We start from the raw sequence: 17746 nt of genomic DNA on the forward strand, positions 1-17746 counted from the left end.
TGTATTCTACACAAGGCGTACCTTCCAAATAGGATTTTGAAAATCTTTCCTGGAAAAAAAGCACAAAGAAACAAAGAAATAACTAGAATAGTTTTCTCTATTCGACTAATATAAATGTTACCTGATTCATGATTGATTTTGTAGTATTTTCATTGATAAACACACATATATATTTGTGTGTATTAGAGAAAACTTTGCATTTGTGAGTATTGTAGCATTAGCATGTTTACTGCAATAGCATACATAAGGCACAAATATGGGCACTCAAATAATTTATGCACCAAGCTGTCATAGAGTGGATTTCTACCCAGGCAATAAAGAATGTTTTCTTAAGAGGCACATCTTCACATTTGGGAAAGTGAAGCAGTGATGTTTGGTGGGAAGAATACCGTGCTGTACTGTGGAATAACCTGTACTTGAGTCCTCAGTGTGGAATTACTAGGTTGGTGAAAAAGTAATTACAGTTTATAACCAGTCCAGTTTGGATTACTAGTCACTGATTGGGACTTTGCTTTCCTAATCTGAAAAATTAGTGAGTAGGAGTGGGACTTAGTGCCAGATGTCAGTGAGATCCTTTGGCTCCATAGATCTAGTTAAGACATGGGAATAAAATCATCCTTAACTGTTTGGAAAATAAAATTTTGATTTGTAATTTTTTTCTCCCTGACAAGTCAGGTTGCTTGCTTTACTTGATGAAAAGACTTTCTTCTTGCCGGGCGTGGTGGCTCACGCCTGTAATCCCAGCACTTTGGGAGGCTGAGGTGGGCGGATCACAAGGTCAGGAGATCGAGACCATCCTGGCTAACACGGTGAAACCCGTCTCTACTAAAAAATACAGAAAAAAAAACCCAAAATTAGCCGGTCGTGATGGCGGGCACCTGTAGTCCCAGCTACTCCGGAGGCTGAGGCAGGAGAATGGCATGAACCCGGGAGGCAGAGCTTGCAGTGAGCTGAGATCGCACCACTGAACTCCAGCCTGGGCGACAGAGCGAGACTCTGTCTCAAAAAAACAACAAACAAAGACTTTCTTCTTTACTTGTTTCCAGTAACTATTAGAACTTTACTTTAAAAACTAAATATATTATTAATCCTGCACAAATAACTTTGCTTTAATTAATTGCTTTACTTGAGCACATTGTTGGTTTTTGAAGTCACATTTTTTTCCTGAGCATACTACTACTATAATGACAATTCTTAGTTCTTTTAGTGTAGGGTTTTGCCTTGGGCAAATGTAATTCTGTTTCCCTTTGAGGCTGTCACTCATAATTTTGTTACTTCTATGAAAGCATATTGAGAAGAACTGTATGTCCCCAAAGAATATTGAAAATACTAACAGGGTCTAGGGGAAGCTTTACTTCAGGAAGACAGAAAAAGGTGACGAAACTTTTGACCCAAAGTTGTGAATAAGGGATGTGCCTGAATGAATTTTGCATATGAAAAAAAACTTCGTAAAACCTATCACATGCTTCTGTATTTGACACATTTCTTTTAATGTATATTAATTGTAGAAGATTTTGTAAACCTTGGCAATTTTTTTTCAGTATGTTCAAAATATTTTGTTATATATTTGGTTTAAAGGATAGGATATTTAATGTGTAAGTGAATTTAGTCTTAAAGATTCTGTTTGGAAGTAGTTGTTTGCTCTTGCGTTTAAAAGTTGACAGCCTTGAATCATAGCTTTGCATGTGCACTCAGTCTTAGTATAGTAGGACTCAACTACTCATTTTGTCCTTGTTTTTCCCTCATACTATTGCACCTGTCTTTGAATCATATTTTCATCTACCAAATTCTGAAAGCTATATAATTTCTAATGTGATTCAAGTAAATCTTTGTCTTAAAGATTTAGGAAACTGAATTATAAAAATTTTTTAAATTTATTGTTTATTTTAAAATTTTATGTTATCTTTAATTGACACAATAATTGTATGTATGGGGTACAATGAGATATGTCATTACATGTATATGTTGTGCAATAATCAAATCAGGCTAATTAACATAACCATCACCTCAAATATTTATCATTACTTTGTGGTGAGAACATTAAAAATCCATTCTTTTGGCTATTTTGAAGTATACAATACATTATTATTAACATGGTCACCAAGCTGTGCAATAGATCATCAGAACTTATTCCTCCTGTCTGATGGAAACTTTATACACTATAACCAATATCTTCCCTTTGCCCATCTCCCCTGCACGCCTTCCACCCAGTCCTTTGGTAACCACCACTCTATGCTCTACTTCTATGAGCTCTTATGAAGTCTACTTCTATGAATTAGATTCCACAGATAAGTGAGATCGTGTGGTATTTGCCCCTCTGCCTGGCTTATTTCACTCCGCTAAACGTCTTCTTGTTGCAAATGACAGAATTCTGTATTTTCCTTAAGGCTGAATAGTATTCCATCGTACATATATATACTACATTTATTTAATCCGTTGTTTGTTGATGGGCACTTCAGTTTTTCCACGTCTTGACTATTGTGAATAATGTTGCAATAAACATGAGAGTGCAGACATCTATTTGACATATGAATTTCAATTCCCTTGTATATAAGAGGTCTAAAGGTTCTAACTGGTTTAGAGTACAAACCAAACCAAACCATATAGTTTCATGGCATCACTGGGAGTAGAACTCAAGCTGCCTGCTTGCCAAAATTCATAGCTGCTACTCTGGACTTCAGGGATCCTTCTATAACTGCCTTGGGTCATTTAGCAGCTTTAGTTGCTCTTCATGAGTTGTCGTTGTAGCCTTTAAGCACTGCTGTCTTCTGAGACCACCTCAGCCTTCAACTTTGTCTGGCACTTATAGGTAGCTGTGCTTAAATAGGTCTGTTATTTTTATTTTCTCTTTAGAACGTCTGGAATCAATCATTGGAAATAAAAATACAGCAAAAGCTGTAACATTTGCATATGAAACCATTAGTAAACTAGTAAACTGTAAAGACAAAATGCTACTCTTACATAGAAGCAATGTGTTTTCTAATAATTCAGTCAACTGTTGAAAGATAGGCCATGGATCCTATTTTTGAATGATTTTTACTTCAATGGAGTGAAAATCTGCTCTGTGTTGTGTCATCATTCTTAGTTCTGAAAGGTGACTTGTATTGAAGGTGATAATATTTGCTATCACAGCTGAGAATAGAGAAAAACAATTCATTATGAAGCTCTTTCATTCCCTTGAAATTCGAGTGCTTTATCTATATCGGATTATGAATTTAGATAACATAAACATGTCAAGATGTGGCTCTGGACTGCTTCCAGAGATGGTACAGCATTACTCTAGGTTCCACTTACTACCAGCATGAACATTAGAAAGTTAAGAAAGGATTAAAGGAAGACTTTAGAAAATCTATCTTGTTTTATTGTTGTTGACACATAATTAGGTTGGCATGGAATCCAGTTGACTTAACCATAAATTTGTGTGATAGTTAAGAAAGAGGGAAACTGTAATCAGGCATCTGAGGAATAGTAGCCACAAGAATATTAACAATAACAAGTAACACTTGCTTAACTGGACCTTGCAGTAAGTTTACATGTATCATCATATTACATGCTAATAATTAACTTCTGAAATCAGTGAGCTAGCATCATTTTTACAGTTTACAAAACTAAGACTTAGAAGGATCAAGTAATGTGTCCAGAACCCTGCAGCTTGCAAACAGCAGCCCTGGGACTCATACCCCAAGGTCTTTGTTACTCTTTAAACTTTATGCTTTTTAACTGTTCAGCTGTGTTGCTACCTATTTCAAGCCACCAGACGTTCTTTTACAGGAGGGTAACTGAAGCAGTGAATTAAAAGGTAGAGGATGATCATAAGAGTAGAAGGTTTTGAAGAACAGATGACAAATAATGGAAATTTTTCATGTTTCCAGAACAAGGTCATTGATCTCTAATAAATTAAATCTCGTGGTTAGTAGTATAGTTTAAGACTCCATACTAATACCACTTATTCCTGAATGTTCATTGCATAGCTATATATGTACATATACTAGTGCCAGAATCCATTTTTCCATAGCTCTGGCCATTTAAGAGTCTAATGTAAGAGAGCCAGAGACTGGTCTGGCTCACATGGTCCTTACGAAATTTTACTAAGATCAGAAGTGTCATCTTGAGGACAGGGGACTCAGCATCTGGTGCCTAATTCTGAAATGGATGTTGTGAATGAAGCTTATTTATATGAGAGGATAAAAGATCCTTTTCATTACAACCCTTTTTCCTTCTAGTTTCGCCCTTCTACTGTCACAACCAGGTTTATTATTAAAATGGAAGCCAACCTGTTGCTATAGAACCTTTGCCTATCATTTGGAGATGTCTGCCTGGGGAGGTTTCTGTTCTTATTCTCATTTGGAGATGTCTGCCTGGGGAGGTTTCTGTTCTTATTCTCATAAGCTTATAACATCTAGTGACATTTAGCTCAATATCTTGGTATTTGGGCTCTCTTTATATCCAGCATCAAAAATGAGACAAGTATTCAGAATTACATAAATCTGATCTATTTTCATGCTTCCTTTTGGGGATTTTTTTAAAAACCATATGGTGTTGGAGAGGTGGGTTGGTTATTAGGTTGATGGTGAGTAGGTAGAGATTGGGGTTGAGGAGCAGGGAGCAGTTTGGTGCCAGTGGAATCAGGGAGTCTGATAGGATTAAGTTATAAACTGCAAAGGGCAATGGTCTATATCTGTTTTGCCCATTATATGTATGCAGAGCCTACCATGTGGCTCGGTAAATATTCAAAGGATTTAACTAGTGAATCAGTGTTTCCACATCAATTTGTTTTTCTCATTCCGTCTTCGTATCCTTGTTATAGTTGTTACAGATTTATACATAGAAGTCCACTTTTTAGTGTCGTTCAAGCAAAACTCTGTAAAATAGGTAACAGATCGGAGAACCTTGTTGTGTTAAGTTCCTGGGAAGGATTTAGGTTTACTGGAATTTTGTTCTTGGAGGGCAGGGGATATCTTTGGGACTTAACAATTCTCATGATCTTTCTTTTGCTCGCTTTTGTTAAGCCAGTTTTCTTTTTTGAAAAATAGGTTATTCTAATACTGAAGTAAAGATACATGTCCCCTTCTTCCTTATGTGATAGCTGGGGAGTCAATTCCTTACCAAACTGACACAGTTGCCTGAGAGTCATGCAAATGGATTTTACTTTCATAACCTCCCAAAAATGAGTCTTATTTTCAAATTACAAATTTTCAAGTATCATCCTAGAATGAAAAAGTTTAAATTAGTAGTCATGACTGCTCATGAAATTTATATTTCATGGTAGTTTCTTTTCTGGAAGCTGAGGACCTATAGTGTGTGAGAATCCAAAAGAAGTATAGTATCTATAAAGGTAGTATTTTATACCTTGAAATTTGATTTTCTGTTTTTCTGTCCCTTGTGAATTTGATTTTCATTATTGAATTTCATGCTCCCCTTATACTTAAGCATTTGTAGCATCGCAGAACTAAAGATAACATTTTGCCTTCTTTTTTTGTAGCATAAAATAGTTTTTGGTACCAGTACGTCCTCAAAAATAAAATAGGAAAAATAAAGGATTTAAGGCATTTGAGCCACACCTAATTAAAAGAGGAGGACTTCAGTTACTGAATCTAATAAAATTCACTTATACTTTTCTTCTGAAGTAATTGTACTCTAGCCTTTTATCTTTATGTTTTGTCATATGTCATAAACCGTCTTTAAAAATTATTTTTTTCCTACCCCCACAAAGAATATATTCATTTTCTAACTTTTGAGTTATGATATATCTACTTCCAGTTCTTTTGCTTCTGTCTTGATGTTTACTCTTGGCTCTTTTCAGAGTACTAATAAAGCTTTTTCAGATAAGAAAGAAACGTTTTCTAATGATTCACTTCAAATTATTTTCTTTTAGTTTCACTCAGTATTAAAAGTTTGTCATTAGTGCATTTGTTTCATGTCTTGGTAACATTCGCTTCATGTTGTAAAAGCCTTTGGATATCTCTTGTCCGTCTGAAAATTTTGGTAGAAAATTTAGAAGGGAAAATTATCTCATTTGTATGCACATGTAAATTCTGATAGCCAATTTAAAGCTGAAATTTAAAATATCTTTTAATGACTATAATGAATTAATATTGGAATTCAGTAAAAGTAGAAAATTGTCGATTTTTTTCTGCTGTGATTAAAATGACTAAATGGAAAACCCCAGCATGGTTATGTTTGCTTGAGTAGAAAGGGTTTTTCTAATGTGAATATATCGAAGTTATTCTTTGCAACTTTGAAGTGCCATTTTCAGATACTGATGTGTTGGAGGAAGATCAGTTGTTGAATAATTACAACAAAAATTTGCATGGCTTTTAAATGTGGTCAATTATCTATTTCTTCTGCACAGAAGACTGGCAAAATTAAGTGATGTCTATAAAATGCTGTCAGAAAAAAAAAATGCTATCAAGATGAAAAGACCTGTATGGTAGCAGACTATTTATAATGATAAAAGAATTGGCAATATTTGTCTAAAACATATTGATACGGATACAAATACTGTGTACGAAGCTACAAGGTGAAGTCAACGTTCCAGTGGCGGAGTATGAAGTGTAGTGGTGTGCTAGATTTGAGGGAGTGAGGACTTCGGTTCCCCAGGCCCAGTTTAGTCCCAAGTCCATCACTTACTATGCGTGACATCAGGCAGTTACTTAGTTACTTTGATCTTCCATTTTTCATCTATAGAATGGGAATAGTAATACCTTATAAGTTCTGTTCCATAGATTTAAAAAGATAAAAAACCAAATTGTTATATGAAATGCCTAGCACATTGTTGATACTTAATAATTCTGAGCTATTTCTGTTGGTAAGAAAATAACAGTAATGTGCTAATGGACAAAGAAATTTTTATGAAAGTACAATTTTATTGCTCTCTGTAGTTCCTTGATATGTAGCGATAGTCTTAATGTAAGCAGTAAAACACTCAGAAGTCATTGTGATCTTCGTAGAATAACATAAAATATAGTTATGTTCCATTTTAATGTCTAACACAGGAAAACTCTGCATGGGAGGTGGGGTGAGAAGAGAAGGGAGATAAAGCTACAAATACATGTATCCACAAGCTAAAGCCAGCTCAAATGAAGTGTTAATTATGATCAGTTATATCAGATGTTTTCTTTAATCTTGTTTTGCTTCTTTCATATATTTTGTAGTCTGCTAATCCTCAAAGAAAATCAGTAATTGGTGCCAACTTAATTTAGGCACAAATTGTTTAGAAACTGCCATCCATTAACTTATTTTTCCCCAAAACTTGGGGAAGCATTGAGATTATTTTAATTAAGTGGCAGAACATCTCTTATAATCTTATTAGAGAACCAATTCAGGGATAAAGTTTGATAATCACTATTGCATTAATTGGCTGCTTGCTAAAATAATACTAGTTATTATTTTCTTCTGTTTTTAAAGTCACATCTGTTAATGTTTAACCCCCGAATGTTAGCATTTTTATTAGAATGTATTGCAAAAAGCACTGGATTTGGCACATGAAGACCCAGGTTTGAGATCAGTCATTTTCTAAAGAAGCTCTTTGATAATAAGCAAGCCAAAAGCTTTCTGAGTTTTTCTTTTTTCTCCTTTCCATTTCCTTCCATTGAACTTGGTTTCTAGAAATTCCAAGTAATCTCTAAAATGTGTCTCTTGTATAATTGTATGTTATGTTTTACCTATCCTGTTAGTGTGTGTTTTATCTGAAAATCAGTACTAACCATTGCATAGCCAGAGTAAGTGATATAGAACTGGGATTTGATTCCAGATCTGTCTGACACATTCTTGATTCATGAATACTTGTGCCAATCCCATAGTAGTAGTCAGTAAACATTTGTTGAAAAATGAATGTCATATATTAGTTAGCTTTAGGAAATAAAACTGTAATGAATGTGTAGTCTGTTTTATACCTAATTATATGCTGCTAATTTTTCTCCTCTTCTTTGTCTCCAGGAGAAAAGACTGAAAGAAAGGGAAGCCAGAAGAGAAGCCAACAAGAGACAAGCAAAGGTAAGGGTTTATATACATTTATTTTTCCAAGCTCTGTTCAGGTAGAATTGATAAAAGCATTTTATATTTTGGCAAGAACAATGCTTATAATGTTAAAACGGAATTTAAATCCTCTTCTTTTCAACATGGATTTTATTTATTATTTGTATATCATGATATTCCAATTGGATTCAAGCCCATGTGACCTTCTATTCACTTTCTTGTATTCCTCTGGTGCAGGATGAAAAATTCCTAAGATAATTTGTTGGGCTTTGCCCCATTTACTCCACCACTTTTTCCCATATATTTTGCGTCTGTTAAATACAAAAGACAGTTGACTCTGTGGGCCAGGCCTGATAGGATTTTCATCTGTATCATCTTCAGGTAGACAGCCTGTGTGAACCCAACCTCATAACAGGTAACTCTGAAAGCATCAGTTCAGCTCTTAGAATCTAGGGGAAAAGCATTCTGTATCTCCCACTTTTACTATATTCTGTAACAGATACTTTTCAGCAAATACATATGTACAGTTTTCCTCAAGTATGTATGTATAATTATAAACACTGTCCACGTGCAGCTATGATTTTTATCTAATTTGTTCATCACTGAGAAGTGTTCAGCTTCTGCATTCTGAGGACGTTTAGTAGAAACGATTTCCTAGAACTAGGGCCCAATAACGTATGTCATTTCTCATGCTGTATCTCATTGTGCTGTTTCTGACTAGCCATGATTTCTTCTTGGCAGTTAGCAAAGCTCCAACTCCCTTGAGGAAGCCTACAATACTCTTTGTCATTTTTTTTCCATGCTGGCCATAGCACTTAGAGAGCAAGTCAGAGATGATAACTCATGCTATAGTTCTGAAGTGGGAAGCAATTATTCTACAGTGTAAGATGAAAAGACTGCTTATATTCTGTATTAAATATCACTCTGTCTTCAAAGGTGCCCGAAAACGAGAGCTCCAGTGTGTGCAGCCCGACTGCTAAATAAGGTGGAGGCTTCTGCATATGCTTTAATGTGCAGGCGTGAACCACCATGGCAGGGACACTAGATCTCAGAGGCTGTAGTGGAAAAGATTTAAATTTAAGAAGAAAATCTTAAATCTAATAAAAGCATTTGATATTTATGAATATTGCATGTTCAGCATAAAATAAGCCTATTTTATTTCACTAAGAAGCCCTCATTTCTGCATATATAAATGTAAAATGAAAGATATAATCTAGAGCCAAAGAAAGCCCTGTTACTGTATTTCCTTTGTGTTTATTCATGCATATTTGTATATATATTACTAAATATGGTTTATTTTTTATACTTATTGATGGTGTATGCTCGGTTTTTTTTTTTTTTTTCATAGTGGTTTAAGTTGTAAGAAATTGCTCTCACCCTTGAGCTATCCTCCTGGAAACCTCTTCTTTTATTCCCCTGTAAATTGGTGTGTATATTTGGTTTTAATACTGTGTCTGCTGGGGAAATGAAAAAATGGTAAAGTCGTCAGAATCAGGCATTTTCAGTGAGGGCTGATCTCTGAAGTGAACTCCTTACGCCAAACTCTTCCTTCCATTTCCCGCTCCCCTTCTGTTTGTCCTGTGTGTTTGTTTCCTGACATCTAAAAAAGGAGGAAGATTTTTCTTGTCAAGAGAAGGTCTCATTTCTATGTAACCACTAAGGATCGGACTAAGAACAGAAAGAAGAGCTGACATGGCTTTGCAGCTCAGCCAGGAGCTTTAAATAGACAGAGGCTGTGTTTTATTATTGCTCTGAATAGTTTAGCTACCTCCATTTCACAGCCCTTGTCTGAGTGCTCAGAGATGGCAGCCCTTTTCTAAGAGTGATATTACCAGAGGGATCAGTGGCTGGTCTGCAGCCAGGACTCAAACATTCCTCAAGACACTGAGGACTGCCTGCAGTGACAGGTTCAGGCTGACTGACAGAGCCCAAGGAATGAGCTCAAACCAACCTTTTGCACCCAGCTTCCTTTCAAATGAAAGTGACAGGGGATGAAGGCTCTCATGGCTTTTGAGGTGCCTTTTGGAAGCAGACCCAGAAGATATTATTTGGAAACACTTGGAAAAGGGGTGATGGCACAAATTTCTGTGATATGTAAGGAGAAATATGATGTAAATTATCAGGTTTCTCTCAGTGTGTGTGCTTTAAATGACAGATGTGACTTGGTTTTTGAGTAAACTTTGTCTTCTTGTTGATCCTCTTATGTAAACCTAATCATTGTGTTACTTAGGATATTGCCTTCTGAATCACTTTAGTCAGATTCCAGCTAGAGCATCCCTTTGATCCCCGAACCTACAAGCTATCCAGAAGATATTTTAATGGTCAAAGAATGTGGTACTTGCAGACTTAATTTACCAAGAAATGTAGTCATAGCTGTTTATAGCTATTTTAAGCAATCACTGCACAGAAACTGAAAGTGTAACAAAGGGAGGACTCACATAGCTGTCTTTCTACCTTGTTTTGTGTTTCATGCAGCAAACATCATTTTATTATACAAAGAAGGATATAAAGGATGCAGTATTTTTTTTTAAATTTTGGGGAAAGTGCTTGAATCAAGTTTCATGGAATTATCTTTATTTCCCAGAAAAGAGAAAACTTAATGATAATGTGAATTTTCAGTTTTAGAAATGAATCTTCTCTGGCATATTGAAAGTACTTCTAAGAAAAATTGCTTTAAAGTGTGAGTAAGATAAACTAAAGTTGGAATGGACCTCTCAGGAATCCGATACGACTTTTTGTTAAAAGATAGATTTAAGTTCTGCCTAGATTATATTATGTGCAGAATTGGGAATGGAAGATAAATACGAAGCTGAAACTGTTACGAAGGTTTGCTGGGTACCTAATAGTGGTTTGGGAAATAGAGGTCTTTTGGGTATCAAAACTTTCTTTAGCAGAGAAATACTTGAACTGCACAATAGAATTGTTTTTACTTTGGCTAACAAGATGTCGTATATTCTTATGACCTACAGATTTTAAACTAAGATCTAGAAAAATACTTGTAGCAATGATCAATAGACCACATTGCTTTTTGAGTTCAGGTAGGTTACATAATCCTGAAATACAGCTTTACCTCATTATGTAGCTAGATTTCCTTTTGCTTTGAGGGTCACAAGTGCTAGTAGGAATCCCTGGTCGCTGGAATGATTTTGTAGAAATGTAAGGAAAAGGAACAACAGTGCTGAAACTTGAGGAAATAGATCCTCAGAAATATCTCACTACTGTGCTGCTTTTGAAAAGTAAGTGTGATTTTTATTTATTTATTTATTTTTTTAAGATGGAGTCTCGCTGTGTCACCCAGGCTGGAGTGCAGTGGCGCGATCTTGGCTCACTGCAAGCTCTGCCTCCTGGGTTCAAGCGATTCTCCTGCCTCAGCCTCCTGAGTAGCTGGGACTACATGCATGTGCCACTACGCCCAGCTAATTTTTTGTATTTTTAGTAGAGACAGAGTTTCACCGTGTTAGCCAGGATGATCTGGATCTCCTTACCCCGTGATCCGCCCGCATCGGCCTCCCAAAGTGCTGGGATTATAGATGTGAGCCACTGCAACTGGCCAAAGTATGATTTATTAAACAAAAGTCTGAGGCTGATGAAATTGAACACTGACTATGAAGGAACAAAGAGTAGGGAAGAGCTCAAACACTTAAAATAGTTAAAAGTTGTTTTGACTGTATTAAAAATGATTATAGTTCATATTTTTTAGGTGTGGGGAAAATTAATATGTCATACATTTTGAGGTTGAAGTTTTATAGATGTACATTTTCACTTGTTTTTATTTTTTGGTTTGTATTGCGTTTTTATTTATACTTAACAAATAGTGGTTTTAGGTAATAGTTTCTTGAATACCTAAGGTAATCTCTGTACTAATAGAAAAGTAGTGTTGAAGTTAGAGCTCTCAGAATAGGAGGTCTGAAGAAGTAGTAGTTAATTAATTTTAAAACTCTAAGCCGGGCCTGGTGGCTCATGCCTGTAATCCCAGCACTTTGGGAGGCCGAGATGGGTGGATCACCTGTGGTGAGGGGTTCAAGACCAGCCTGGCCAACATGGCAAAATCCTATCTCTACTAAAAATATAGAAATTAGCCAGGCGTGGTGGTACGCGTCTGTAATCCCAGCATACTCGGGAGGCTGAGGCAGGAGAATCACTTTAACCCGGGAGGTGGAGGCTGCGGTGAGCCAAGATTACGCCACTGCAGTCCAGCCTGGGTGACAGAGCGAGACTCTGTCTCAAACAAAACAAACAAACAAAAAAAAACCAAAACAAACCTTAAAAAACTAATAGACTTGAGAGATGCTCTAGACTGACTTTTTAATCTACTGGTCTTCAGCGACTTTTTCTCTGACTCAACAGTAGTTTCATAAAGCAAAGCTAATTTTATTCAGTTGATATTTTGTTCTTTCTTCCTACTTTTTTGGTGCTAAAATATCCTTTCATTTATGAAATAATACTGATAATTTTTTAAAAGTCTTATTATTTGACAAAGTAAAAACCCATTTCACCCCTTTAAAATCTTTTTTGAGCTTTTTTTGATCCATGAAATTGAAGAGCGAGTGTGGCAGCCACTGAACTACTCCAGTGGTTTTCAGTATTATATTGAGTGACCTATGGGCTCTCCTCTCCACCCCTCACCACCCCCGCATGAGAAAATTATTTGGGCAGGGCTCTAGGGTTCCATTTAGTCCTCATCCAGACCAGCTCAACTTTATTTTCCTCTTTACATTTTGAGCTTCCAGGGAAGATTTTGTTTGAAATACTGTTTTCCTTAAATGTATACATACATAGCTACATAGCTAATACTTTTAAAGTACCCAAATAAGTTAGGGCTGAAAGCAAGTGAATGACTTGCCTAATGTCATACCTTCTTTGGTGGCAGAACTGGTATATGCCCCCAGGTTTCCTGAATCTTCATTCCCTGGTATTGTTTATTGTTCTATGCTCTTTCTGTATGTTGCTTTTTTTTTCTTTTTCTATGTAAAAACAAATCGCATCCATGATACATGATCTAACGACTAGTCATGGAAAATTACTAATAGCAAATAGCTTTAGTAAAGAAAGAACTCTGGGCTGAGATCTAGAAAGCAGGCTATGTCTTAAAGTTTCTGGGTGGCTGCGGGTATGCCATTTATCTTTCTGGGCCTGTTCTCAGCATGTGTAAAAGGTTACCCCTTTCATGAAGATTTTTCTGACTCTCTCACATATTGTGGGCTCCTGCTTTTGGAACTACTCCCATGGTCCCCTGTCTAGAGCACCTCCAATAATTACAGTGCTGATGTGGTTGCACTTCTCTCTCTCTTTGGCTCTAGCTCTTGTTTTCCTTCGTATGCCTGTCTCTCATCACAGTGCTTGTCGGCTGAGGGCAGGCTTTCTGGCTCACAGTTGGCCATCTCCTCGCAAACAGTGCTGAGGTCACTCATGTTATTACCTCTTATTTTGTAGATGAGGAAATTGAAGCTTAGGAAGTTGAAGTAACTTTCCCAAGAATATACAGCTAGGAAATGGCAGAGCCAGGATGCAAATCTGCTTTATATGACACCGAAGCATTGACTCTTAAGCATTAGGCCATAAGTCATTTCCGAGGTAGTCAAGAATATTCAATTTGAGAGTCTTAAAAACTGAAGCAGAAGTTAGAAATAAATATTTCTTCTCCTGAAATTGCTTCCCTTATCCACAATTAGTTCTCTTTTATAGGTGGCTGCATTGAGAAACAGAGTATTAAGAAATAGAACAGAACCATAGGCGGATACAGAATATTGTGCATCTCCTATTAGTTACTATAAAATCTCACTGGAATCCCAGCAGCTTAATTTTTTCTTACAAATAAAATATTAGGAAACATTTACCATTATTTCCAGCCCAGAAAGACCTGTTAAACATACTATATTCTCATATCTTCCTGACTTTTAAATTTTATACACATTTTCCCTCTGCCTAGGATATCTTCTCCTTCATTGCTTTTTTCCTCTGAACTCTTTCTGTTTTGAAGCCTTTTCTGCCTCCTTCAGGCCGACTCATGACATTCTTCCTTTCTGGACCACCGGACTTCGTGTACATTATTCTGCCGTGTTACTTGGTGATTGTCTCTCATCACTAGACTATAAACTCCTTGAGAGCGGCAGCTGAGTTTTTTTCATGGATGGCACATAATAAATGCTCTGTAGATATTTGAATCGGTGAAATGCAACTATATTCATTATTAAAGTTAACATTTTACATGTTAATGCTATGTCCGTTATAAGTTCCTTGAGGTCTAGCACCTGGGTCTGCAGAATACAGTGAATTTCCATTCTGCCAGACTGGATGTATCTAACACACTCAGCCCTTTCCAAGTTCCTACTTCCCTACTACCCCATCTTGTGTTAAACAAATCCGTGAATCTGTATTAAGATGATAGATTCTTAATATTAAAACAATGTAGTAAACTCTGTAGGCAGTCAGAATCCCATTAGAATCCTTCACGCATGCCCTATTTGCGAAGAACTTAATAAATTCTTAAAGGAGGAGTTGTCCTAAGATGTGCATATTGATTTTGCCTTTCTTCCTTCCTTTTATCTAACTTCGAGCTCCTCAAGTTGCATATGGAAAACTTGAGTGTATGGTACTGTATGGGTGGTAAAAGGGATAGTCTAGGGTAATTCGATATGTGGATTTTCACCTTGCCTGTCAACTTTGGAACTGAATGCCCATGGAAGTTGTGACTTCACTCTGTGATGCAGGTCCTTGCTCATAAATATTTGTTGATTGACCAAAAAAGTGGATCCTGCTAAAATGTCTTTGTTGGCAGTATCATGGTGAATGTTGCATTTGATGCCATTGAACATGAATAGCCTGAATAATTGTGACCTTATTCAAACGTGGTTAGATTGTAGGAGAGCTAGCACTCGGATCCAGGTCGGATTGCACTCCTTGACTCTGACCACTGATGACTCTGCAGTGGGTGTTAAGGATGATCTTAAACCTGTTCAGGGCAGCCATTAACTCTGAGAATAAGAGGAAATTTTTCAGGAAACAAGTCAAACCTTTTACACTTGGAGTATTAGAGCAGATTAATTTAAGGCAGAATTTTAATGACTATGTCAGAATGTGTTTATTCTAATACTTCTCAGAGAACTAATGTTTGGTGTTAGAGTCAGAATACTGTTTCTTTTATTAAACTTGCAAAATGTACTAACCAGATAAAACTTGAGGAAAACAGATTCATAATAAATTTGAGAAAGGTGTCAAAAAAAAGGGCTGTGTGTGTATATATCCCTTTGTTTATGTTGTAGAAAATAGTTGTATTATTAAATGGTCTGATAGTCTGCTCAGTTGGGTGGTCATTTGGATTCTTTCCAATGAAACAGTCTAAACAGTAAATCAATCCAGGTGATGCCCTTTATACTTCGTCATAGTTTATTCAGCTTAAGTCAAGTTAGAGATAATTTGACATTTATATACTTGAGTTAGGGATTTATAGGCACATCTAGCAGAAAAAATTAACTGTATTTGAATCATTGTGGTCAGTTTCATTATGTGGCTGAGTCTGTGTTATTCCAGTGGTTACATGCTCTACTTTGTAGAGAACTGTGTATGTGGGTATGTGTGGATGTGACCATTGTGATTGTGGAGACTGATACTTAGGATCATTTGCCTGTATTTTTGTATGTATTAGCATTCATTAATGGTCTAAATGATGGGAATTCTTTTGACTGTTAGTAGTCATTACTGGCTGTTGTAAGATTATACCATCATAATTTCTGATATAGTATACAAAAGTCTCTAAGTTGAAAAAAACATGTAGATTCTTTCCTCCTTTCTTCTTCTTCTTGTTTTGTTTCATAACTCAGAATCCTGTTGCTTATGTGAAGAAATAGAGGCAGGGCTAGAGAACTATTATAAGACTTGATTTTAGCAATTCTCAGCCTATGGTACAAGAATCTGTGTGGGTTTTCCATGTTATTACTAGGAAATTCTAAAATTCTCAGCATTGATTATATAGTGAATAAGTTATCTGTACCATACATATATATTATCATTGCTTAAAAGTATGTAAAGGCTATATTAACAAAATATGAACTTGTTTGTTTTGCTAAATTCAGAGTACTTTTTTGTCTTGTATTTTCTTAAATGACATATACCACTATAGAATTATCATCTTGTAAATAGTTTGATGTTAAACGTCTTCGTATACTGAAAAAAATTGAGAACACTGCCATATGGTATGTAAGCAGAAACAGCCATACTCCTAACACTTAGTCAAAATTGAAGACAGTCAGTCATAGGGAGGAAGAAAAGGGGAGGAAGATGGGGGGGAGGAGGAGGAGGAGGAGGAAGCCACTATTTTTTTTTTTCTTTTTTCTCTTTTTTTGTGAGACAGTCTCACTTCATCACCCAGGGTGCAGTGGCGCGACCTCAGCTTACTGCAACCTCCACCTCCCAGGCTGAAGTGATTCTTTTGCCTTATCCTCCCAAGTAGCTGGGACTACAGGCACACGCCACCTTGCCCAGCTAATTTTTCTATTTTTAGTAGAGACAGAGTTTTGCCATGTTGGCCAGGTTGGTCTTGAACTCCTGACCTCAAGTGATCTGCCCACCTTGGCCTATCAAAGTACTGGGATTGCAGGCATCAACCACTGTGCCTGGCCGCCACTGTTTCTTAAAAGGAAGGGAAGGCTCCATTTCCTCCATATCTTAAAGGAGAAAAAAAGCCAGTGGGAAAAGGAAATAACAGTGATGGAACACAGAGAAAGAACAGACATAAGTTTCCTAATGTGCTAGTTGATACTATTGAGTGTCAACTTGATTGGATTGAAGGATACAAAGTATTGATCCTGGGTGTGTCTGTGAGGGTGTTACCAAGAGAGATTAACATTTGAGTCAGTGGGCTAGGGAAGGCAGATTCACCCTTAATCTGGTAGGTGCAATCTAATCAGCTGCCAGCGAATATAAAGCAGGCAGAAAAATGTGTAAAAGAGAGACAGGCAGAAAAATGTGTAAAGGAGAGACTGGCCTAGCCTCCCAGCCTACATCTCTCTCCCTTGCTGGATGCTTCCTGCCCAGATAAATTACCTGTTGTGACTGCCCTGGACGTGCCTGCCTACCAGACACCTGATGTTGCAAGACCATTATTAAAGTCTCACATTTGCTGTTCTTTGCACCTCTAAGTCCATTCTTTACGTTTGGATGGGTGAGTGTGTTTCTCACAGCAGCACTAAGTATCACTGTCAAAGACTAGAAATAACCTAAATTGTAGGGTAGATAAATTGTGGCATAGTCATATAATGAAATGTTATATAGCTGTGAAGGAATTACTGCTACATCCAATAATGGGCAAATTTCAAAAACATGATATTGAGCAAAAGATGCCAGACAGAAGAGTAAATACTATGATACTCTCTTTACATAAAGGTTTTTTTGTAAAAGCAAAACTAGTATCTGGGGTTAGAGTTTACCTTTGAGGAAAAGAGGGAGTCATTACTGGGAAGGAGTGTGAAGGGGGCTCCTAGAGAACTTGAGAGTGTTCTAATTTCTTAATCTGGGTGGTAGTTACATGGGGTATATTTACTTTGTGAAAATTCAAGCTATAAGCCTATGGTTTGTGCACTTTTTTGGAGGTGTGCCATACGTCAATTAAAATTCAGGAGTTTGAGACCAGCTTGGGCAACATGATGAAACTCTGTCTCTACTAAAAAATACAAAAGAAATTAGCTGGGCATTGTGGTGCGCACCAGTAGTCCCAGCTACTCGGGAAGGCCGAGGCGGGAGAATTGCTTGAACTTGGGAGGCGGAGGTTGCA

The 17746-nt window shown here is 36.7% G+C and overlaps 1 protein-coding gene across 1 annotated transcript in view; it reads left to right on the forward strand.

Annotated features, from left to right (window-relative positions):
- The window catches only part of DDX10 (DEAD-box helicase 10), a 298002-nt gene that overhangs the window by 193492 nt on the left and 86764 nt on the right, over nucleotides 1-17746 (forward strand). The window contains exon 16 of the mRNA XM_055273017.2: nucleotides 7939-7995. Coding sequence (XP_055128992.1) covers nucleotides 7939-7995 — 57 coding nt within the window. The remainder of the gene's footprint in view (nucleotides 1-7938; nucleotides 7996-17746) is intronic.

The sequence above is a fragment of the Symphalangus syndactylus genome, chromosome 3 (genome assembly GCF_028878055.3).
Source record: "Symphalangus syndactylus isolate Jambi chromosome 3, NHGRI_mSymSyn1-v2.1_pri, whole genome shotgun sequence".
In the NCBI taxonomy this organism is placed as follows: domain Eukaryota; kingdom Metazoa; phylum Chordata; class Mammalia; order Primates; family Hylobatidae; genus Symphalangus; species Symphalangus syndactylus.